This window comes from Sceloporus undulatus, chromosome 11, assembly GCF_019175285.1.
Source record: "Sceloporus undulatus isolate JIND9_A2432 ecotype Alabama chromosome 11, SceUnd_v1.1, whole genome shotgun sequence".
Lineage (NCBI taxonomy): Eukaryota > Metazoa > Chordata > Lepidosauria > Squamata > Phrynosomatidae > Sceloporus > Sceloporus undulatus.
Window position 1 is genome coordinate 4,855,728 of NC_056532.1, and position 22,019 is coordinate 4,877,746.

Here is a 22,019-nt window from a genome sequence, read left to right on the forward strand (position 1 = left end):
CGCCCCCAGCCCCAAAGAGGGTCCCCCTGAAAGCGAGTTCTAGGCGCTGAGTCTTGGGTGCAAGTGGTACTTCTTTTATTCTCCATAAGGCAGTTATGAGAATCCCATGAAGAGAATCCCGAGGGCTTGGCTTAAATGGGTCGGTGGGGGTCATAGGAGAAGGAGTCCTTTGGGGCAGCTGCTGAGGAAAGTCACTGCCAGCTGTTCTCTCCAGGGGGGCTCTGCATCTGGGGCTCCTCTGCAAGACAAGGCAAATGAAAGGGGGCTTGTCTCGGCTGTGGAGGCTCTGTGGATGGCAGGGTGGGCTTCTTCTTCTCAAGGGAGAGCCCTCCTGATCATATCCATGGAAGGGCGGGATATAAATAAAATTTATTATTATTGGGGGGGGGTCCTCCCAGGACCCTGCAGAGTCCTTGTGGGGTGGGGCCCAGAGGGAGAGATGGGGCTACCTCCTTTGTCCAGGAAGCGAGGGCTACGCCGACGCCACTGCGCCTGCAGTGAGGGTGCCCGCCGCTGGCACTTTTTCTGAAAGGGGAACAGAGAAGGTGGGCATGGATGGGGAGGGGGTTATCCTGCAGTCACCATGTGGACCCCCCCAACCATGTGGCTGCTACGCCTGTTAATTCCCCACTTTACGTGGGCTTTAGAGACCCCACCCTTCCCCAAAAGATTATTAAAAGCCTAACATAGGTAACTATAGAATATGCCTGCTGCCTCCCTCCAGCAGAAAGAGGGGTGCCAATGGCTGCCAGTCTGGACCCAGGGTCCCCCCCTCCCACTTTCCATCCCAGGGGTGCCGCTCACCTGGTGCTTCTGCAGAGTGGGGCTGGGGAGGAGGATGTGGCAATGGGGGCAGCTGGCCAGGCAGTCGTAGGCGCTGGCCTCCTCTTCCTCCTTGGTCTGCGGTGGTGGGGCCACGGTGGGGGTGAAGGCCAGCGGACTGAGGGCCTTCTTGCTCCTGGGGGGCTTGAGCGAAGGCTTTCCCAAAATAGGGGGCGAGTCCTTGTCTTTCCTCTTGGGCCGGGCGCCCTTCTCCTTTGGGGGGCTGCACACAGAGGGAGCTGGAGTTGGGGGGCAGTGGGTGCTGAGAGCCCCCAGAAGCTGAGGGAGGGGGCAGCATTCGTCCTGCAGGGAGAAAGAAGAGGGGGTGGGGGAGGTCAGTCCATGGGAGGGGGGCACTGAATGGGGGGTCCTGGGTGAGAGAGACACCCCTCCTGCCCTCCCCAGACCCCCATGATGCCAGGGTGCGGTGGAAAGGGGGTCACAGGACACAAGCAGAGCCCCTGCCTTGCACGCAGCCCTTCAGTCCATAGAGACTCGGCTGGGCTACCACCACTCCCAGAATCCCCAACTGTGGGAGCCTCTGCTGGCTGGGGTTCCTGGGAGTTGTAGTCCCAACAGCATCCAGGGCCTGCCTTTAAGGACTCTGGTGTTGGTGCCATTGGCCTGACTCCAAGGGTGGAAGTGCTCACCATGTGCTGGAGGTGGCGCTCCTCAGGGACCCAGCACTGGCACTGCTGGCAGAAGCTGGCCTCTGGCTCTGAAGGGAGAGAGAGGGGAGCAGTTGGCATCCCAGGCCAAGGGGGGGAGGTCGAGGGGGTCAGGGATGGAGGGTGACCAGACTCACCTGGACGGAGCCCCCGGGGAGCACTGCCGCCCTGGCAGCCCTGGTAGTGCGCCTCCAGGGCCCGGTACATGACATACTTGCCGCAGTCCCAGCATGGCGTGGTCCGGGCCCCACAGGCCTCCAGGTGGGGCCCCATTCTGTGGAAGGGCAGCTCCAGCTCACAGAAGTTGCAGGCAGCCATCCGCTCCGGGCACTGCTCCGCCTGCAGGGAAGGGGTCCAAGGCAGGGCCCAGAGGTCAGGGCCGGATAGGGTTAGGGTCACCCCTTCCCTGATCCCTGGGAGTTTGGGGAGGGGAAGAGGGGTTAGTGCATTGAAAGGGGGGCAAGATAGCTCTCAGGGGTGCCCCCCTTGGAAAGAAAGGGGAAGGGGTCCCCATCGCCCCCGAGGAAGGAGGGCCCTTACCCGGTGCTCCTCCAGCTGGTACTTCTGCATGGCCCGGTGGCAGAGCTGGCATCTGACCTGGGGAGGGCGAAGGGGGCAGGCATCAGGGGCCATGGCAAGAGGGGGGCCGACTCCAAGGAGGAGCCCCCCTAGGGCTGCCCCGAAGGGAAGGGGGCTGACCTTGCGGTGCTCGGTCTCCCGGTGGGCCTCCATCTCCTTGCGGGCCACGGGCTCCTGGCACTCGGGGCACAGGGCCAGGAAGCGCAGGCAGTGGGCCTCGTGGAGGGCGCGGTTGGGGCCGGAGACCCAGCGCTGGCTGCGGGGCAGAGAGAGGGGGCCATCGGAAGGGGCCCTGGTCCGAAGCCCTTCTTCCCCCCCGACGATGCCCCCCTGGCCTGCCTCCCTCCCGGTCCCTAGTACCAGTTCCCGCAGAGCCAGGGGGCCTCCTGCTGCTGCTCCTCTTCGGTCATGAGCGCGGACCCTCCGCCGCCGCCGCCGCCTGCTTTCGCTTTCATTTCCCCGGATCCAGGCGCCTGAGTCTCCTGCTCGGCTGGGGCTCCGGCTGCCGGCGAAAGCGAAAGTCGCTGGGCTCCCCTCCGAGGCCCCTCGGGGCCCGGGGCCCAGCCTCCCCCCTCCTCCTCCCCGCCAGAAGGGACCCACCTGCCGCCAGGGATCCAGGCCGGGCGGCTCTTTGGGTCTTTGGGCGCCCCGAGGGAAGAAGAGCCCGGGAGCAGGGCCCCTCCGCCGGGTCACAATGGCCCTTGTCCCTCCCTGGCCAATCCCAGCGCAAAGGCCCCGGGGAGCAAGGAGGGTCCCCCGAGGTCATCCAGCCCGGCTCCCCTTCTTCCTTCCTTCCTCCGGCCCAAGATGCCCAGGCGGCTCCCGGGGGAAGGCGGGCGGGGGGCGGGGGCGGGGGCGGGGGCGGCCCTCCTCGGGGCCCAGGCGGCGGCTTAAAAGGCGGATGCTCCCGGCCTGGGCGCCGCTTCTGCTGCTTCTGCTGCTGCCCATGGCTCCCTCCTCGGCCTCGGCGCTGCCTGCTCCGCTCCGGGCGCTGCTCCGCTACCGAGGCTCCCTGGCTCTGTTCGGCGCCCCGCTGGCCCTGCTGCCGCTGCCGCTGCTGCTGCCTGGACAGGTAGGGCCCCGAGCTCCGGGGGTCGCCTCCTCCCCTGGCCTGCCCTCCCTGGGGAGCAAGGAGCCCCCGGAGCCTCTGGCCCGCAGTTGTCCGCCTCCGGGGGAGCCCTGGGTCTGGCATCTGAGGGAGAGGGGGCATGATGGCGCCCCAGCCCCCGGCCCTGCTCTGCCAGGCTCCCCAGGGGAAGGAGGATGCCGCCGCCGCCGCTGCTGCTGCTGGAGAGAGGCCTTTTCTGGGCTCTGAAGGACCCGCCGCACTCTGCGCAAGGACAGAGGGCTCTCTTTCCAAGGGGGCCTGGCTGGATTCAGCCCAAGGGACAGCAAGAGGGAGCAGGAGGAAGGAGAGCCCGGGGGAAGAGGCCCTTTCTCTGTGTCCCCTGAGATCAGCCCTGAATCTTCCATCATCCTCATCATCCTCATCAGCATTCGTTGCCACTGAGGCTGAGCCGACCTGAGAGCGGCCCAAGGAGGAGGGCAGAGTCCAGGGGCCCAGGGCCCAAGGGTCTGGGGGGGAGTGTGGGCAGTGTGTCTTGGGGGCAGCCCAGTGCTGAAAGGGCCCTTCCTCCCTTGCCCAAAGGGCTGCCATTCACAGCTGACTCCCCAGAACCAGTGCCTTCCTTCCTCCCTCCCTCCCTGGGTTGGGGTTAATGGCTAAGCCTCCTGGTCCCTTCCAATCAATCATTGGCTTTGCTTGGGCTCAGGCTGTTGAGCTCCACTGAGTTCCTCCTCAGGCGGCCAAGGAACCGGGGGCGGCTCTGCCAGAGACTGAGCCCAAAGCCACAGGGGCTCAGGGGCCTCAGGCCGGGCAGCAAGGGCTCAAAGGAGAGCTTAGGAGGAGCCACGATGACCAAAGCACACCACAAAAGGCCAGAATTGAGAAGCCAAGGACCCACACCTCCACCCAGAGACCCCCGTCCATCAAGTGGGGCTTTGGGGCCGCAGGGAGCTATCGTCCGGCTAGGAGACCCCCTCAGCCCCCTCCCCAAAAGGGCCAGGGCAAGAAGCCTTTTCGGAGGGGGTCCTCCTAGCCTTGTCCTGTGGCCAGCTTCTCCTGCGGTTGCCACAACAGCCTCGGTTGCCACCACAGCCATTGCATCGCAGACCCACAAAGCCCCCCTGATGTTGGTCTGCAGAGCCACCTGTTTATCCTGGTGCTGCTGCCAGCGGTGGGGAGACTGACCACTGAGAGGCCTGACCAATGTGGGCATGTGGGGCATTTACACCCCAGCGACCTAAGTGCCACAAGGTGGGTGGGTTCGCTGGTCTCGCCACGTTAATTGCCCTGACCACAGAAAACTGACACGACCGGCTCAGGCTTCGGGGCTTCTTGATCTGGCATGTTGGGGCAGCTCTAATCCAGGGAGGCTGAGCTGAGGACTGTGGTTTGGCAGAGATCTGCCCGGACGCACCCTCCGGCTTCTCACGGACATGAATTGTGCCCAGTGTGTGTGTGTGTGTTGCTGTGTGTGTGTGTCTTTGCCATCCTTGTACGCCAGTCACACCCCTCTCTTCATCTGTGGATCTCCAACCAAAACCACAACCCTGACCCAAATGCCTGTTTGCAAATGCCGGTTGATAAGAGTGGAGTTGAGGTTTGAGCATCAGACTATGACCCTGGAGATCAGGGTTTGGTTCCCCACTCAGCCATGAAGCCACACTCTCTCAGCCCCCCAAAACCCCATAATAAATTGGAATCAAAGGCAAACAACCCAACAATCCCTAATCTCTGCCTCTTTCATTGAATCAACCAGTTCCAGCGTTCCCTGGGCGTCACTGGACCTTTGGGGCTGGGGTTATCTGGGATGCCCCTTTGGGGCAGGCAATGGGGAAGGCTTCCACCCAGTTTCTCCTGGGAAGCTGAGAAGATGCCCTCGGTCCTTGGCCCAAAGGCTCCTGGGTCCTGAGCGACTCCTTCCTTCCCTGGCAGGAGGCCCGCTGTGGCTACGTGATTCTCCTGATGGCTATCTATTGGTGCACGGAGGTCATCCCTTTGGCTGCCACGGCCCTCCTGCCGGTGGTCCTCTTCCCAATGTTGGGCATCCTGGAGTCCAAGAAGGTAAGACTCAAAGGCAGCGGGGCAGACGTTGGCCTCACCAGGGGCCTATTGAGGCTAACTGGGCCAAACCCAGCATTGAGCCCAGGGGCCTGGAGGAAACAGAGGGCAGATGGATACAGCAGAGCAGGAGAGATGAGAGCAGGGATGGAGGGCAAAGTGTCCTCCCAACTGGGCCTGGACTCCACACCCAAGAGGCTCTTCCTTCCTTCTGGCACTGGAGGTGGGGAGATAGGACCAGGGCTTTGCTGCGGAGGGAAGCGCCCTCTGAACATGTGCAGAGGCCCATGGCTATTCTGGGGGGGAAGCAGCAAAAGGCAGGGCTCCCTCTGCCCAGGAGTGGATGGGGAAAGGGCTGCGAAGGTGAAGATCTCAAGGGGTGCAAAGAGAGGAGGATTCCTCTTCGGCCATCCCATCTTGTCCCATCCCTGCAGGTGTGCATGCAGTACCTGAAGGACACCAACATGCTCTTTGTGGGGGGGCTGATCGTAGCCGTGGCGGTGGAGCGCTGGAACCTGCACAAGCGGATCGCCCTGCGGGTGCTGCTCACCATGGGGGTCAAGCCTGCCCTGTAAGCCACGTCTTCGGCCCCCATGCCCCACTGCCCCACTTTGGTGGAGGTCCAAGTGAGGACCCTAAACCCCCTCCCCATGCCTCACCTCCTGGAGGAGGGCTCATGGGTTCCCAGAGCGATCACTTGGAGTGTGGCCTCATTCCCTTCCCTCTTTGCCAAGCCCTCTCCTCCTTGCAGGCTGATGCTGGGCTTCATGGGGGTCACGGCCTTCCTCTCCATGTGGATCAGCAACACAGCCACCACTGCCATGATGGTCCCCATCGTCCAAGCAGTCCTGGACCAGATGAACAGTTCAGAGCCAGAGCCGGTGGGACAGGAGATGCCCACTGGGCACCTCAACCCCAGCAGCGGGATAGAGCTGGGTGGGAAGGTGGCCATGGGTCTCTCCTCAGGACAGGGTAAGTGCCCACCTCATGCAGGCCTGGTATAAAGAGGGCAGGGACCTTTCAACCCCATCAGGAAGATGCCAGAGGAAGGGGGCCAGGAGGGCAGCACATTGCTCCGGAGGGGTGGAAGCTCAATGTAGTATGCATTATCTTAAAGGCTGGATAAACTCTGGCGGACTTTGATTTATTCAATCTGCATAGATTTAATGTCCTGGGTCACAAGGGCAGCTTCCCACAAGATTATAAAACAGGTGCAAATCAAAACATTGCAAGCGGGAATGATAAGAGACAACAAAACAAACGTGTCATGTCAAAACAGAGCCAAGTGGAGAAGCCCACTTTCAAAAGCACCCATCTGCCACAGCACAGCCCCGTCTCTGTGTAGAGCCAAGGAGAGGAGGGTTGCCCTTGCGTGGCAGAGGCCTGTCCTCTTGGACTTGGCAAAGCTGAGGGCCTTGTCATGTCTTGATCTGGCCCTGGGTACAAACTCCAGGGAGATGGGCCCTAGGCTGGCAAAGGCAAACAGAGCACCACCAAAGGGTCAGGTCTGTCTCCTTGCCTTGAATGGTGGGGGGGGGGGGGGGGCAGAGGGGCTCACAGCGCCCAACTTCCCCCTTCTCTCTGTGGAGAGATTTTGGCCCACTCCCTGCTGTGTGCCACCAGAGTCCAAGAGGGGCTTCTTCCTCTCCTCTCTTTCAGGCAATAGCTTCCTCCCGGAGGACCCCACAGACCCCAAGAAAGAAGCGGTCAAGAGGAGGATCAACAAGGGGATGACCCTCTGCATCTGCTACGCTGCCAGCATTGGAGGGACGGCCACACTGACCGGGACGGGGCCCAACCTGGTCCTGAAGGGCCAGATGAACCAGTGAGTCCCACAGGGAGGCCATGCCCCCTTCTCCCTCCGGTCCTGCCCTTCTTGCAGCAAGGGCTCTCTGCCCCTGGATGGAAGTTGAGGGAGGCACCATGAGCAGAGCCCTGGGGAGGCCGCCTGATATCGGACTGGCAGAGTGACACATGCCTCCCTCTCCCTCCACACAACAGGTTGTTCCCGGAGAACGGCGACGTCTTGAATTTTGCCTCCTGGTTTGGCTTTGCCTTCCCAAATATGCTCCTGATGCTGCTGCTGGCCTGGGTTTGGCTCCAGGTCTCCTTCATGGGATTCAAGTGAGTGGAGGGCAGTGTGTGGCGGTGTGTGTGGCAGACGAGAAACAGGGTGGCAGTGCCCATTGTGCTGAGCTGCCCTTTGGCATTGCCACTGCCACTGCTGCTGCAATTTGGTTGGCACACAGGCCCAAAGAGAAGGGCGACAGGGCCCTGCTACCTCCACCGCTGCTGCTGCCAATAAGTTTCTGGAGCACAACAGCCCCATAGACAAACACACATTGATTCCCTCCCCCCCCCCCCCCCAGAGCATGAATGTGCCAGGATAGGAAACGGCTGATTGGCTGAGCTGGCTGTGAGGTCATGCTCTGCTCCTGGGAGTCCCAGGAGGTCCTTTGGGGCCATTTGGTCAGCGCAGAACATCCAGGGCAGCATGGAAGGGGGGCACCCAAAGGGAGCAGAGGTGCTCCAAGCAAAAGACACCCCCCCAAAGCCTTCTCTCTCTCCCTCCGTCCCTTCCCTCTGGATGAACTGCCCAGCTTGACCCCATGGTTCTCCCTCTCCACCCCACATGCATCTGGTGGGCATACAAACATCCAAGGGCAGCCCCTGATCTCTCTCTGGGACCTGGCTGCCCACCAGGGCTGACCTCCCCCTTTACTCTCTTCTCCCAGGTTGCCCAACCTTCCTGTCTCCTGTGCCACCTGCCAGTCACTTGTCAGGTGGCCCACTTGGCACACAGAGCCTTGGCTGGCAGCAGTTCCTCCCTGAGACCCTGCTGCCTTCCTTCTCTCCCTTTTCCCCCCTTCAGCTTCCGGAAGACCTGGGGCTGCGGGAGCCAGCAGACGGAGTTGGAGAGGGCTGCCCTCCGGGTCCTGAAGGAGGAGCACCGCAAGCTGGGCCCCATCTCCTTCGCTGAGTGCAACGTACTGGTGGTCTTCACCCTCCTCATCCTCCTCTGGTTCACGCGAGACCCCGGCTTCATCCCTGGATGGGCCACCGTTCTCTTCAATAAGGAGAAGGAGTGAGTCCCCTCTGCCCAGTGCCCACTGTGGCCTTTGCCCGACTCTCCTGGATGGTTGGATGGCTGGCACTGGACTTGGGGATCTCCATCCCAGATTGCCATGCCAGATCCCAGATCGCCATGCTCTACCCACTGGGCTGTGTGTTCTATTGCCACATGGGAAATTAAATCTCAGGGCCCTCAGGGGTCCTGTATCACCCCTCCTTTGCCTCCTGCCCCCATGGGTCACTTGCCTGGTGCCTTCAGAGCAGAAAGAGGGGCTCACCGGCCAAATTTCCAGTCTCGGTGGTCACCCTCTCCCATGCATTACAGGTACGTGACAGATGCCACTGTGGCCATTTTCGTGGCCTTGCTGCTCTTCATCCTTCCTGCCACCCGGCCCAAGTGTGGCATCTGTGCCCCCAGCAGCTGCGACCTGGAAGAGGGGGAGGAAGGTAAATGGCCGGGGGTCAGGGCAGTGGGGAGGATCAAGGGGCTTTCCTTCAGCTCCACTGGGCAGAATAGGATCAAGGGTGGCAGCGTTTCAGGGAGGCGGTGAAACATGTGCCCCTCACCCTGGCATCGGGTCTCCTGCTCCTTGGACATCTGTGCTGACAGCACTTGGCATGAGAGGAAAGGAGGCTGTGCCCCCAGCCCCTGCTCATCCCCTCTCTCCCCTCTGCAGCCATGAAGGAGCCCCTGCCCCCAGCCCCCCTCCTGGACTGGAAGGTGGTCCATCGGAAGTTGCCCTGGAGCATTGTGCTGCTGCTGGGAGGAGGCTTCGCCTTGGCCAACGGAAGTGAGGTGGGTTCACAGGGATATGGGACTCCAGAGGGGCTGGACATGCAGAGACCAGAGGCCGACCATTGGCCACGAGGAGGGGGAGGCTCTCTTTTTCTCTGACCCTCTATTTATCTGTCTGTCGATTGGACTCAGCAAGTGGCCTTGTGGGCTCCCTGTGTGATACGTTTGCTATGAGGAGGGAAACGGCCTGGCAAATTGTATGGCTGACATCCTGGCCTCCTGGTACGGTGGCTCTTCGCCAGCCTGGAACATGGAAACCACCCTTGGCTCTGGCGTATGTGTGTGTTTGTAGGTATACGCTGCTACTGCTGCTGTTTAAACTGTCCTCTTTCTCCCTCATTCTGCCAGGTGTCTGGGCTGTCCAAGTGGTTGGGTGACCAGATGACCCCCCTGCACAGTGTGCCCCCCTGGGCCATTGCCATCATCCTCTCCCTAGTCATCGCCATCTTCACTGAGTGCACCAGCAATGTGGCCACTGCCACCCTCTTCCTGCCCGTCTTTGCATCCCTGGTGAGGCCTTGCCTGGTGGGCATCCACCTGCCCTGAGTGCCTATGGGTGGGGGGCATTGCCTGCCATGGGGGGCTGGCAATGGGAGTGGTCCCAGTGGGGCTGTTTCAAAGCTTGGTGTCCCCCTCTCTCCTCCCCACACAGTCCCAGTCCATTGGGGTGAATCCCCTGTACATCATGATCCCCTGCACCCTGAGCGCCTCTTTCGCCTTCATGCTCCCTGTGGCCACCCCGCCCAACGCCATTGTCTTCTCCTACGGCCACCTCCGCATCTCGGACATGGTAAGAGCTTGGATTGGGGTTACAAAGTGCCCCCCCTCCCAGGAAAGGCTCCGAGTGGCACGGAGGCCGGTCTCTGGTCAGACACTCTCCTTCCAGAAGTTCACACTCTGGGTCATGCCAGCTTTGGCACATGGGTCTTTTCCCTACCCCACCCAAGCAATGGCTGGCCCCTCACCCATTCCTGACCTCCTTTGGGCTTCAGGTGGGTCCTTGCTGCTTCCTCCTCAGGCTAAAACTGGAATTGTGATGAACATCATTGGCGTCTTGTGCATCACGCTGGCCATCAACAGCTGGGGCAGAGCCATGTTCCACTTGGACTCCTTCCCCGCCTGGGCAAACACCACTCTTGGGGAATGAAGGCTGGGCCACAGGAAGTACTCTGGCCCCAAAAAGAAGGAGGAGGAGGAGGAGAGTGATGCAAGCATACCCAGGGAGGGGGTCCTGGCCCCCCACCCACACACCAGGCCAGACCTCTTCTGGGACGCCAGGCAAGCAGCGGCATTTCTATCAGCCAGGGGGGCCAAAGCCATAAACTGACCCCTGAGAGGATGAGGAGCCCAGTGCCAGCCCAGCTCAGCCTCACCTCTGGTCCTTCTGGGAAGAGAATACGGGTGACTTCCAAAAGAAAAGCAAGACAAGTGAACCAAAGCGGAGACGCTGCTGAGGATCCACAAGGGAGGCAAAGGCAGTGACGCTCACAGGAGGGTTCCCGCTCACTATGGGGCAACCGGAATAGGGGTTCATGTGGCCGATGGTGGCTCTGGCCCTGGTCCACAGCCTCCCCTCTTGCCACTGCCCTTCTTCCCTAGGGTCCACCTGCGCCCCACCTCATACAACCAGTTCCCACTGTGCCTACCGCTCTGGCAGCAAAGTTTGTCATGAGTGGATTCAAAGAATGGACTCCTAGGGTTGCAAACTTGCCTTTTGTGGGTTGCCTTGAGGGGCCTCATTCCCTGGGACCCCTTGTTCGCTGTGGCCATGCTCTGCCCGGCTGCCCCAGGAACCCATTGAGCTCTGCAGCTTGAGGGCAGCGCCAGGGGAAAGCCCAGCGTCCCAGAGGCCCTCCAGCCCCTTAGCAGCCCCACTGCCAGAAGCCAGGAAGATGGGGTTGCTGGGTGAGGTCCAAAAGGGGGGCAAAGATGGGGTGGAGTGGAGGGCACAGCTCCAGAGAGCCAGGGCCCCGTGGGAGCAAGTCACCTTCTCCTCTGAACCTTTGTATTGAATTTCCTTTAATCAAATGCCATTTGCATTTTGTAAAACTGACAGGGACACTATTTGGAAAGCAGTCCCCCAGATGACTGGAGCGGGTTGGCTGCCCTGCTTCCCTTGTCCTCCGTAAAGGCAAGTGGCAGGGGTCCCCACTAGGAGTGTGTGTGCAGTTTGCCACTCTCTTTGGACCAACTGCTGGAGGGACAGACAGGGCTGTGCAAAGGGCTTGCAAACATCCTCCATTTGTCTCTCCCTCACCCCCAGGATCTCAAAGCCTTTGCTGTTGCAAAGTGTGAGCCTGCAGGGCAGGGCTGGGGATTTTTTTAACTTCAATTTTGGGCAAGCTGAGTGTAATTTGATGTACTTATAAGAATAAATATTATTTCTATCCTATACACTGACGTCAACTGACGTGGGGCGGTTTTTGGTTTGTTATGGCTCTACTGGGGTGGGAAAGGAGAGAAGCCAAAAAGGGCCTTTTTTTAGCCAAAGTGGGGTGGCTAGGCCTTACGAGGCCCAAAGCGCCCAGGGCTCGTCTCTCTTCATCCTCCTCCCCCGGTCATCTGCCTTCAATGCCCAGGAAGGTGCCCGGTGCCCAGTGGCTCTGAGGGGGAAAGTGGGGCAGGGGGCCTGGGGGTTCTCCTTTGCAACGGCCTCCTTCCTGCTCACAAAAGGTGATCCTGCCCTGGCTGGAGGAGAAGGAGTCGCTGGGCAACTGGCACAATCAGGCCTTTCTTCCGCCGGAGGCCCTACGGAGTCCTGGACGGCAGCCACCGGCCTCCCGCGGCCCCTGATGCCTGGCAGTGCCCAGCGCATGGGCGAGCGAGAGAGGGGCCTGGGCCAGAAAGGACTGGAGGAGCCCTCCTGGGGGCAGTGGAGGTGGGCAAGGGGCTTCTTAAGGTGATGCCCCCCCCCATGACCCTCAGCCTTTACTGGCAGGCCATTACTCACGTGGCCCATTCGTGGGTACGTTTTCACAAAACAATGAAGACCCAGAATGCCCTGCATCCAACTAGCAACAACCGGTCGAGGCGGGCCACACTCTGGCGACCAGGAATGCCATGGGAAAATAATAAGTGGAACATACAGACCTGAACAAAAATTTTAAAACCTGATAAATGACCGTTAGTATGCCAATCAAATGAAAAATAGGTGATAACTTAACAAGGCTTTGGCTATTCTTCATTTGATTGGCATACTAGCGGTCATTATGTCATTATTACGGTGTTTAAAATGTTGTTCAAGTCTGTGCGTTCGTTCCGCTTATTGTTTTCCTATGGCCAAGGTGCGTGTGGCATACACACACGCCCTCAGCAAAAACTGTGGAGGTGTTTGCAGGTGCCAATGAACCATTTTGGGTGGCACAAACCCAAAGGGACTGGGAAATGCTCCAAAAGCATCTCTGGCAGAATGGGCTGTGAAATGGCCAATGGAGACTCAGGGGGAAAAGACGCTTAAATTGCCCTTACTGGGGCAAAACAGACCCACTGGAGGGATCTCAGCACAAGGAGGGATCTAGGAGGGCAAGACCAATAACTTCAGTGTTTTCAAAACCATTGCCCAGTATTGGGCTGCTTTCTCACAGAGAAGGGACAAGGGAAGATTTTTCAGCCCAAACAGCAAAGCGCTTTCAGAAGCAGTTCCAAGAAACCGGAGCCTGTGATTTTCATTCCTCCGGAAGGGATGCTTTGGCCAAAGGAGGCTGTGGATATGATATATTTACCTTGAGACTTTGTGGGCCGTCTGCAGCAGACTGAACAAGCCCCACTTTGTGAGCCACTTCTGCAAAGACCTGGGGCCCTTGGAATGTTATGCCAGTGATAGATTTATTTCTAGCTGAACCCCAGGAGCTCTCTTTCAAGGCCTTGAACAGGGAAGGACTGGGTGCCGATCAGCCATCCGCCTCTTGTGAGAAGGGTGCCCTTAGCTCCGGCTCCAAGAGCTTGGCCCAGGTGGGGCTGTAGGGGTGCACCACGCCAGTGGGTCTCTCCTGCCGGTCCACCATCGGCCGGCTTTCCATTGCCCACTTCACCAGCCCTCCGCGGAGGTTGTAGATCTTGCAAGGGGCCGGGGAGCTCGGACCAGACGCCTCTTGGGGCAAAGAGGTGCCCAGGAGCTGAGCCATCAGGGAGGACCGGTAGCCCACCGTGCAATAGCAGATGACCCTCCTTGTCCGATGGCCTCCATGGCACTCTGCAAGGAAAGGGCAGAGAGGGGCATGGCTGAGCGATTCACTCAGAAGACAGAGAGAGGTACAAACTATCACGTGTAAATAATTAGATGTATGTACAGACTGCAGCACTGGAAACATAATTTGATGTTCCGACAAAGGCCATCATTCCCCCTCCCCATCCCCCTGGGTTGAAGTAAGGCTCTCCTTTCCACAGACTCCCCTCCATGCCCCCGAACCACACATACCTTGCCTGAGCCATGCTTCCATGGCCTCCGGAAGAGCATCCCCAGCCCTTGGAGCAGTCACCAGGTGCGCACCGGGCAGGTGGCTGACATCAAATTCGGCCGGTGTCCGCGCGTCCTGAGGACAAAGCAGCCCAGGTCAGTCCTTGCCTGAATGACCAGATGGTGGGGGCATAGCAGGTGGAGAGGTGTGAGATGAGTTGATGACCCCTGGCCCTGAGATTTGGAGGCCAGCGTCTGACATGATACATATGTGGGGGTTCCTGGATGTCACTATAAGGGGCGGTCCCCTGTGATGCCATTGAGCAGGAGGTAGGAAGCCCCCTCCCCAGTTGCACAGAGGCTGGCACTTAAACTAGAAACATGTCAGCATAGACTTTCTAGGCCCAAAGCTCTCTCCCTGAAGGACCACAGAAGAGGGTCAGGGCCTGGGGAGTGGGGAACCAGCTGGAAAAGAGTGGGCTGGAATGGACGTTCTACAGGAAAGCAGTGTCTGTCTGGACCTCCACACCAAACAGAGGCCTCTCATGACAGGCAAGGACCTGAATCGTGTTTCTCAGAGGGGCAATTTGGGCGCCCAGAAGCCGTCCACACAATGGAGCTTTTGTGACTTGGACGGAAGGCATCACCTGCGCACATTCTTTTCCTCTCTCCCTTTCTTCCTCCTCCTCTGCCTGCCTTGAGACGCGTCAGGCGCACCCAGGCCCCTATTCCACGGCTGTTCTCAGTGTTCCCCCCCCTACATACACACACAAACACATGGAGGGCCGAGCCCCTCTGATCTGCCTAATGACAGGGGAAGAGCAATGGAATTGCAGCCTCCACCCGGCTGCTCTAAATAAGCCTTTCTCATGCCTGTGCGCATGCATGCAGACACCCGCATTCACTCATATGCGTCCTTTGGCCAAAGAAGGGGGAAGGGAGCAGGAGAGGAGACCTTGCATGGTCAGCACCAGTCCTGCCTGCCTCCTGTCTCTCCTCCTTGGAATGTGTGTCCCGTTGTCACGCTTCCGACTTTTTGGCAGCATGCGCAGTGCTCCTGTTAATATACAATGTACGACTACACAAAGGTCACTGGGACCCCCTCCCTCGCTCGCTCTCAGCAATCCTGGAGAAAGTACATGTACATTCTATGATTCTATGATTCCTCCACATCTGGGCACCAAACCTCTGAGAGCTGTGGAGAAACCAAAATGGAAAGCAATGAGGACAGGGGAGGCATAGGGTGGCTATGAGGGAAGGCCTAGAAGTAGCCCTACTTTGGGTCTTCTCTTCAGCCACAGCCTTTGGGCAAATGCTGGGGTCCACTTTGGGGTCCACAAGACTCCCTGCCTGTGCTCTTTCCCCATCTCTCTGTGGGTTGGACCCTCCCTCATCCCAGGGCTCCCAATGGGGAGCGAAAGCAGGATGTGGGGACTACATTGCACTCCTCTCCTCTGGTTCTGGGGGGCTTCCATTGTCTGGCCCTGAATGCTGGACTAGATCTAGAGGCTAGAGAAAGGCTTGCTGGCCTTCCTGCCTGGGGCTGCCCTTGTGTCCCATCATGGAGGAGGCTGAGCTGGGGGCTGTGGGTTTATGGGGTGTGTGTGTGTTTTGCATTCTTTCCTCCATAATCACCATCATTTCATGACCACTAACGCCTCGTGAGTAAGAGATACCCCTCTCATGTTAACAAATGCTAAGAATAAGTCCGCTCCAGGAGCTCGAATATAACTTTCCCCTCTAAAAATGTTCTTTCAGAATGGGGAAGATTATAGGATGCTGCTGAGACTTTCACAGTATCTGACTGTGCAAAAATAACCAAACCGTGGCTAAAAAAAGGCCAGCTGGACGTAGCGAAGCCGGTGTATAAACGGCAGCTGTAAAAATAGCTGAGCTCTGAAGAGGTTCCAGGGAAAGGTGGCTGCCCCGGCCTGGCGGTTGACCGCAGCAGGGGCCCTTTTGGCCTCTCTGTGGGGCAGGGAGGGAATCTGGGTCAGTAGGCGAGGCGCAGCTTTTGGATGGACCTACAAAGAGCCCCAGACCGTGGGCTGCTTCCATGGAGGAGCAGGGACCGGCTTTGGGAGAAAGACAACAAAAATGGTATCATTATAACACAATGTTTTCTTTTAACTGGACCACCATCCCAGTAATCTTGGGCAACCAGGTTGCATCCTACTGAGCCCGGGCATGAATCTGGCACCCCCTTCTTACCCGAGGGGCCCCTTGGAGGAGGAATGGCTTGGCAAGCGGACCTCGGTGGGTCTTGGCCAGCCGCTTCGGCCCATACTAATGATGAACGAAGGACGCTCACAAGAGGAGGCACCGTGACCTGTGTGCAAAGAAGCCCCTTGGCAGCCTCCCTGGGACCAGATGCAGCTTTTGTGGGTCTCTGGGCTCAGCCACAATGAGATTTGGGGGAGGGGGCAGGGAGGCTGCCCAAAATGTTCCCTGGTTTGGGGGAGGGGTATCAATATTTGGGAGCGGCCTTGTGCCCCAAAGAACTAATCCCCACAGTCATCACCATTTCAAAGAGCTAGAAACTGGGCTGCCTGGAAGGTGCTTTGGGCCTTGGGGCATGTGGCTGGACAATGGCAGACTGTCAGGGAAGAGGGGTGCCCAGGCCCCTGGGGTTTGTCGGACTCCAGCTCCAATCATCCCTAACACTGTCTGTGCTGGACAGGGATGATGGGAACAGCAGTCCAGAGGCATCTGTAGCTCCACAGGTTGCCCACTTCTGCAGTGGATCACCTGAGGTGGGCCCACGAAGAAGCCCCCAGGTTCCTGGCTTTAGGTAAGTCTTGTCCGCCTTGTTGGGGGGTCCCCCCAAATGCAGCCCCCCAAACTGAGAGCTCTGCTGCATTTGGCACAGACCAACCTTTCTCTGGCTGAGGCCATGGCTCCTTGAGGTCAAGGGGATTCAAGCTGCTCTGGCCAAGAGGTGCCCTGAAGAGCAGAGCCATGAAGGTTGGAGGGCAGCTTCCCCTTCCCCTCCTGGACCATCCTTTGCTTCTGGAGCTAGGAATCTCACTCAGGGAGAGGGTCCTCAGCTGCCCAGAGCTTTGCCACCACCTGAGTGGCCTTCTGCCTGCCTTGGAGGAGGAAGGGCCCCCTACCTCTCCGCCTTGGCCCCTTCCTCCGCAGGCAGAAGGCCATTCAGGTGGAGCCATGGCCAAGGCTCTGGGCAGCTGAGGACCCTCTCCCTGAGTCAGGAAAGAAGAACGTTGGGAAAGGGAGGCAGGTGCCACTTACAAGGAGGAGCAGCTCCCCTGGTATATCTTCCATCCATCGCTGGAGGGTCTCCGTGGGGAGGGTCTCCACGCCTGGGAAGAGCCCCTCCACCCACTCTGTCACCCGGGGCCTCAACTGGCAGGGCTCCCTCAGCCCCTCGGCCTCCAGGTCCCTCAGGAACTGGTCAGCCATTGGAGAAGGACGTGTCCGGAGCAGGACAAAGGGCCTCTGGGACGGCCACTGCCTTTGTGGCCTTCAAGGGTGGCAAGGGCCTGGGAGTCATGTGGCGGGCATTGGCCTGGCATCAGCCGAGGGGGGCATTTCTGGGGAGGGCAAGAGGGCAATGGCTTTGAAGGGGGCCAGGGAGGGAGCAGCAGTACCCTCCCATGGACCAAACAAGCCAACAGAGTAGGGCCCACTATTCTGGGGGTGGCTCTGTGAGCCCTGCCCCCCAAAGTGAGCCTCCTCCTCTCCGAGGCAATGATTGCCAAGGGAGGCAGCTGCTGCTGATGCCCAGATAAACTGTTAGCTTGGCTCCCAGTTAAGGCAACCTTTGGACCCTCCAGAGCCACCCAGGGGCCGGCCGTTGGGGGGCCTGAGGAGGAGGAAGAGGAGGAGGAGGGGGTGCCAGGCCATGAATGTGCCACCAATGTGCCAGGAATGTGCCATGCATGTTCCATGAAGGTGCCAGGAATGTACTATGAATGTGCCATGAATGTGCCATGCTGCCATCAGAGGGCATTTGGTTCGGGGGGGGGGGGGGGGGGGGAAGGTACCATGTCAGCCCCCCAAAGCAACTCCTTCGAGGGAAAGGAGACCCCCCCCCACACAATTGGGCTTCCTGGGTTGCCATGGCGACGCCCTCCAGGAGTTTCCCGGCATGCACCGGGCGGGGCCCCCAGTGCGCAGGCGCAGAGAGCACTGCAGACGCCATCTTCCTGGGCCTGGGTCTGGAGGAGGGAGGCTTCCATCATGGAGAGCGGTGAGGAGGGTCCCTGGGAGGGAGGCAGGGAGGCTGGGAAGGGGCTCCGTGGGTCACCCTCCTCCGCTTTGTCCCTTCTTTGGCAGAGGAAGGCGGGCAGCGGCTGCGCTTCCAAATGGAGCTGGAGTTCGTGCAGTGCCTGGCCAACCCCAACTACCTCAACTGTGAGTCCGGTCTCAGCAGGGCCCGGGGAGAGAAGGGGGCCCCAGGGGCCAGGAGAAAGCACTCCCTCTTCAGGCTCCTTGGGGCAGCAGCAGCAGCAGCTGTTTCCCAGGGCTCTGGCCCTCCAGGGGTCCTGGACTTCAGCTCCCAGAAGCCTCAGCCACCTTGGCTCATGCTCTGGGATTCTGGGAGCTGAAGTCCAAAAGCCAGAGTTTGGGCATCACTGCCCTGTGCCACCCATATGGGCAGAGCAGAGTCCCCCGGAGTGGAGTCTGCTTCCTTCAGAGGCTGGCTGGCCCTCTGCCGGATGTGCTTTGACTGAGAGTCCCTGCATGGCAGAATAAAGGGCTTGGACTGGGCCAGGGCCCTTGGGGGGGGTCTCTTCCAAGTCTATGGTTCTGTGTGTCTGTATGTTCCTGCCCCATTGCTGCCTGGGTCCCAGCCTTCCTTCCTTAGCCAACCTCTCTAAGGAAAGACAGCTGGGGAGAGCCCCCTCCAGCCTCACCCACTTTGCTTCTCTTCCAGTCCTGGCTCAGAGGGGATACTTCAAGGACAAAGCCTTCGTCAATTACCTGAAGTACTTGCTCTACTGGAAGGAGCCGGAGTACGCCAAATACCTCAAGTAAGTGTCATGGGGGGGGGGTTGTTTAAGTATAGCGCTGGAGCACTCCATTCAGACAGAAATGTCTTGGTCACTTCAGCCCCCCAGCCGAGAGCGTTTGCATTGCAATGATGATGGCCATCTGTCAGTGGGGATGCTTTGATTGAGAGTTCCTGCACGGCGGGGGGGGTTTGGAGTGGATGGCCCTTTAGGTCCCTCCCAATTCTTTGACTCTATGCTCTTCCCTTGACCCGTCTCCATGCGCCTCCCTCCCGCTCAGGTACCCCCAGTGCCTCCACATGCTGGAGCTGCTGCAGCACGAACACTTCCGCAAGGAGCTGGTGAACGCCCAGTGCGCCAAGTTCATAGACGAGCAGCAGATCCTCCACTGGCAGCACTACTCCCGCAAGCGCATGCGCCTCCAGCAGGCCCTGGCCGAGCAGCAGCCCCCCATGCAGCCCACACAACCGCCGCCGCCGCCTCCTCCTCCTCCACAACAGCCACAGCCGCCTTCGCAGCAGCAGCAACAGCCGCCCATGCAACCCATGCAGCCGCAGCAGCTCCAGCAGAACAGCACCTCCGTCAAGTGAGCCCTCGGAGGACACCTCCTCCTTCCCCTTGGTCAGGGCAAGGAGGCCCAAGAGACTGGAGTGCATTGAGACAGCAGGAGGCATGGCAGATGGGAACTCACTCACTCACTCCAAGGGGACCGCATGGGTACCTTGCTGGCTCTTGAATGGGTTGCCTTAGGGTCAGAGGCCACACAAAGAGCAGTGAGAAGGCGGTCAGGGGGCAAGGCAACCTTTCTTGGAGGCTGGGGTTCAGGGTCTGCTTCCCCACTTACACAAATGGACACCCCTTCCCCCTTGCATGCAATTTGCAGCAGGTTTCCCATTTTGACAGTGTGCTGTTTGGCTGCAAATGAAATAAAAGCCAGGAAGGGAAACCCTCTTCTCAAGTTGTGTTTGAAGAAACTGTTATTGTCATTTCTGGTATTGCTACCCTGGCTTTCAGCCCTAAAGGCTCTCAGAGTGGCTTATGATTGCGATACGTAGAAGGGAAGTCCTATGCAGCTTTAATGGAACTTCTTTCTGGCAGACGCTTTTGAGAGGATGCCGTCAGGAGAATAGTCATCTTTAATATACACCGACTCCGTTGTATTAAAAGTTTTATTTAAATCCCAATCTCATGTAAGTGCAATTGAAGGCATGATTGTGGTCCTCTCCCAGGCCTCTAGCAGCCGAAGCATCCTGATCCCAGCAGAAACTGCTCAGCTGTCTTCTGTAAACAGCATCCGTATGAGATCCGGCTTAAAGCACTCTTCTTCCACCAGCTTCTGAGGCTGAAAGAGAAACAGAGACGGCTGGGTTCACAAATGCATTTGCATCCCTCTCTTTCCCCAGGCCTGGGGCTCTCAAAGGGCCTGAGCCTCTGCTGCCGCTGTCCTTTGCCCTTTTGTCACGCTGCCAGGTCTCCCAGGAGCAACGCGGGGCTTTTGCACTTTACTCTTTGTTTCCCAGCCTTGTGTCGTTTCTTATTTGGAAAGGCTGGCCCAAGAGTGTCAGGTGCGAAAGAGCAAAGACCAGGCCTTTGAAGGGGGGGGGGATGTGGGGGCTCCTTTCAAGCCAAGCTTCCTAGAGGCAAACCAGTTCCCAGAAGAGGCCGGCTGCTTTAAAAGCCCTGTAGGACCAATCCCAAAGAGCCCAGGCAGCCTCCTCTCTGCCAAAGGGGTCTCTTCCCCAACAGAAACCTCCTCTATGTTTGGTAAGGGGCAGAAACAGCGGAGAAGCCCACCCTTTCCCCCATTGTGCCGATTGAGGGTCTGTCCCTCTCTCTCCTCCTCCTTTGTTTTCTGCTGCTCCAGAGAGTAGGACTCAATGGATGCAGCTCCAGGAAAAGAGGTTCCAGCTCAACGTTGGGAGGAACCTCTTGAGAGAATGGGCTGTTTGACACACTCCCCCAACGGGACACCCTCCCTCAACGGAGAGCCAGGGAGTCTCCTTCCTTGGAGGCTGGGTGGCCATCAATGGAGACGCTTTGACTGAGAGTTCCTGCATGGCAGGATAAAGGGTTTGGGCTGGATCAGGGCCCTTCGTGGGGTCTCTCCCAACTGTATGGTTCCTATGACTTGCAAAGGAGTGCAGAAGCCCTGCTGCTGGGTCTCCACAAAGAGCGCTTAGGCAAGCAGAGGGCAAAGCCTTTGGGCCGAACACAGGAGAGCCCCTTCCGCCCGGTGATCTGTTGAAAGGGCTACTCACGGTCCCGTATCTGAGGAGCGTGGGCACTCCGGTCAGCTTCAGGACCCTCCTGAACTCGTTGTTGGGGTCTTTCCAGCTGCGGGGGAAAGACACCATTGTAAGCATGGCTTTAGGGGAGTGGCCTCCCTGGCAGGGCCGTTGTGCACTGTATCCCTCCTCCCTCCCTGCACTCACTATTCCCTCTGTCCGACTTGGCAGTAGATGAAGACGGCGCCCTCGGGGAGCTGGGGCAGCTGGGACCGGACGATGGGCTCCGCTGCGGAAGGAGGAGAAGGGCACGGTTAGTCCTCTCCCTGGAGCGCAGCAGCGCCCATCATCCCCTTCGTCCTGGAAGCATAAGCATAACCCCCCATCCTCCTCCTCCTCCTCCCGGGTTCACCCTTGACGCAGTCGGGGCACCAGCTGCCTCCGGAGGCCGGGTCCTTGTCGCCGCTGAAGTAGGCGAAGACCGGGGCTTTATTCTTGTTCTGCCGCTGCTTCTCTTTGGCGACGCGATCGAACTCCGCGAAGCCGCGGACCGAGACCTCCTCGAAGCCCATGGCGGAACCGGAAGAGAGACAGACAGACAGGGAGAGGCAATGGGCCACGTGACGCGAGGCTCCTCCCACCAGGGCCCTCTGCGGCACCCGTAGACCGGAAGCGTCCCTCGCGTTGCCAAGGAGACCCCGCCGCAACGCGCGCTCTCTCTCTCCCTCCACTTCCGGCCATGGAGCAGCCCCTCGCGAAGAGACCCCCCTCCGCCCCCCAGGTACGGCCCCCAGCGAGGCCTGACCCCTGACCCTTGACCCCGAGGGAGGGAGGAGGGGCGGTTGCTTTTGGCGGGAAACTCCCCCTGGCAATTCTGAGGGACGAAACTGAGGTGGAACCTCTTCCTTCCAAACTGTCCAACGAAGCTTTCCAGGCCTTTGAGCCGAAGCGGGCCCTTCCGTTTCCCAGTGCGGACGCAGCCGCCATCGAGTCATAGCTACAGCTAACTGCCCTTGGTCCCTCCATGTTCGCCAGAGGGAGAAGCCACAGAGAACAAAAGCCCCGTGGTTTTAACGTGAGACGACGCCTCTCTAGGAATGTCTGGGTCCTCCAGGGCAACTCTGTGGTCAACAGCCGACAGACACTGACCATAGAGTTGCACTGGAGGAGCTACAAAGGCCTAGGAGAGTGGTCTCTCTAGGAGTCTCTAGGTCCTCCAGGGCAACTTTTATTGACCATAGAGTTGCACTGGAGGAGCTGCAAAGGCCTAGCGGAGTATCCGCTCTAGGAATCTCTAGGTCCTCCAGGGCAACTTTTATTGACCATAGAGTTGCACTGGAGGAGCTGCAAAGGCCTAGCGGAGT

The 22,019-nt window shown here is 59.2% G+C and overlaps 5 protein-coding genes across 6 annotated transcripts in view; 3 read left to right on the forward strand and 2 right to left on the reverse strand.

Moving 5' to 3' along the window:
* Positions 1-58: 58 nt before the first annotated feature.
* XAF1 (XIAP associated factor 1) lies at positions 59-2,898 on the reverse strand. Its single transcript, XM_042442443.1, has 9 exons — positions 2,670-2,898; positions 2,430-2,571; positions 2,190-2,325; positions 2,031-2,087; positions 1,628-1,829; positions 1,473-1,540; positions 805-1,125; positions 450-525; positions 59-238 (listed from the first exon to the last, which is right to left on the reverse strand). The coding sequence occupies exons 1-9, from the start codon at positions 2,833-2,835 to the stop codon at positions 192-194; spliced, it is 1,215 nt and encodes a 404-aa protein (XP_042298377.1). The 5' UTR covers positions 2,836-2,898; the 3' UTR covers positions 59-191.
* A 46-nt stretch (positions 2,899-2,944) lies between these two features.
* Positions 2,945-11,452, forward strand: SLC13A5 (solute carrier family 13 member 5). Of its 2 annotated transcripts, none has more exons than XM_042442441.1 (12): positions 2,945-3,141; positions 5,068-5,196; positions 5,628-5,764; positions 5,945-6,165; positions 6,853-7,018; positions 7,195-7,317; positions 8,066-8,278; positions 8,591-8,712; positions 8,943-9,061; positions 9,410-9,571; positions 9,714-9,851; positions 10,080-11,452. In XM_042442441.1, exons 1-12 carry the CDS (start codon positions 2,971-2,973, stop codon positions 10,206-10,208), a joined length of 1,830 nt encoding a protein of 609 aa, XP_042298375.1. In that variant the 5' UTR covers positions 2,945-2,970; the 3' UTR covers positions 10,209-11,452. The 2 variants fall into 2 exon arrangements, with proteins under 2 accessions (XP_042298375.1, XP_042298376.1); XM_042442442.1 differs by having other exon boundaries at positions 5,945-6,129; positions 6,817-7,018.
* Positions 11,453-17,517: 6,065 nt separating this feature from the next.
* MED31 (mediator complex subunit 31) lies at positions 17,518-19,400 on the forward strand. The gene is made up of 4 exons (XM_042442449.1): positions 17,518-17,667; positions 17,754-17,831; positions 18,355-18,451; positions 18,711-19,400. Exons 1-4 carry the CDS (start codon positions 17,658-17,660, stop codon positions 19,018-19,020), a joined length of 495 nt encoding a protein of 164 aa, XP_042298383.1. The 5' UTR covers positions 17,518-17,657; the 3' UTR covers positions 19,021-19,400.
* Positions 19,401-19,585: 185 nt separating this feature from the next.
* TXNDC17 (thioredoxin domain containing 17) lies at positions 19,586-21,259 on the reverse strand. Its single transcript, XM_042442450.1, has 4 exons — positions 21,068-21,259; positions 20,863-20,944; positions 20,689-20,764; positions 19,586-19,772 (listed from the first exon to the last, which is right to left on the reverse strand). The coding sequence occupies exons 1-4, from the start codon at positions 21,225-21,227 to the stop codon at positions 19,701-19,703; spliced, it is 390 nt and encodes a 129-aa protein (XP_042298384.1). The 5' UTR covers positions 21,228-21,259; the 3' UTR covers positions 19,586-19,700.
* Positions 21,260-21,305: 46 nt separating this feature from the next.
* Positions 21,306-22,019, forward strand: part of KIAA0753 (KIAA0753 ortholog) — a 9,988-nt gene continuing 9,274 nt past the window's right edge. The window contains exon 1 of the mRNA XM_042442584.1: positions 21,306-21,436. Coding sequence (XP_042298518.1) covers positions 21,395-21,436 — 42 coding nt within the window. The 5' untranslated portion in view covers positions 21,306-21,394. The remainder of the gene's footprint in view (positions 21,437-22,019) is intronic.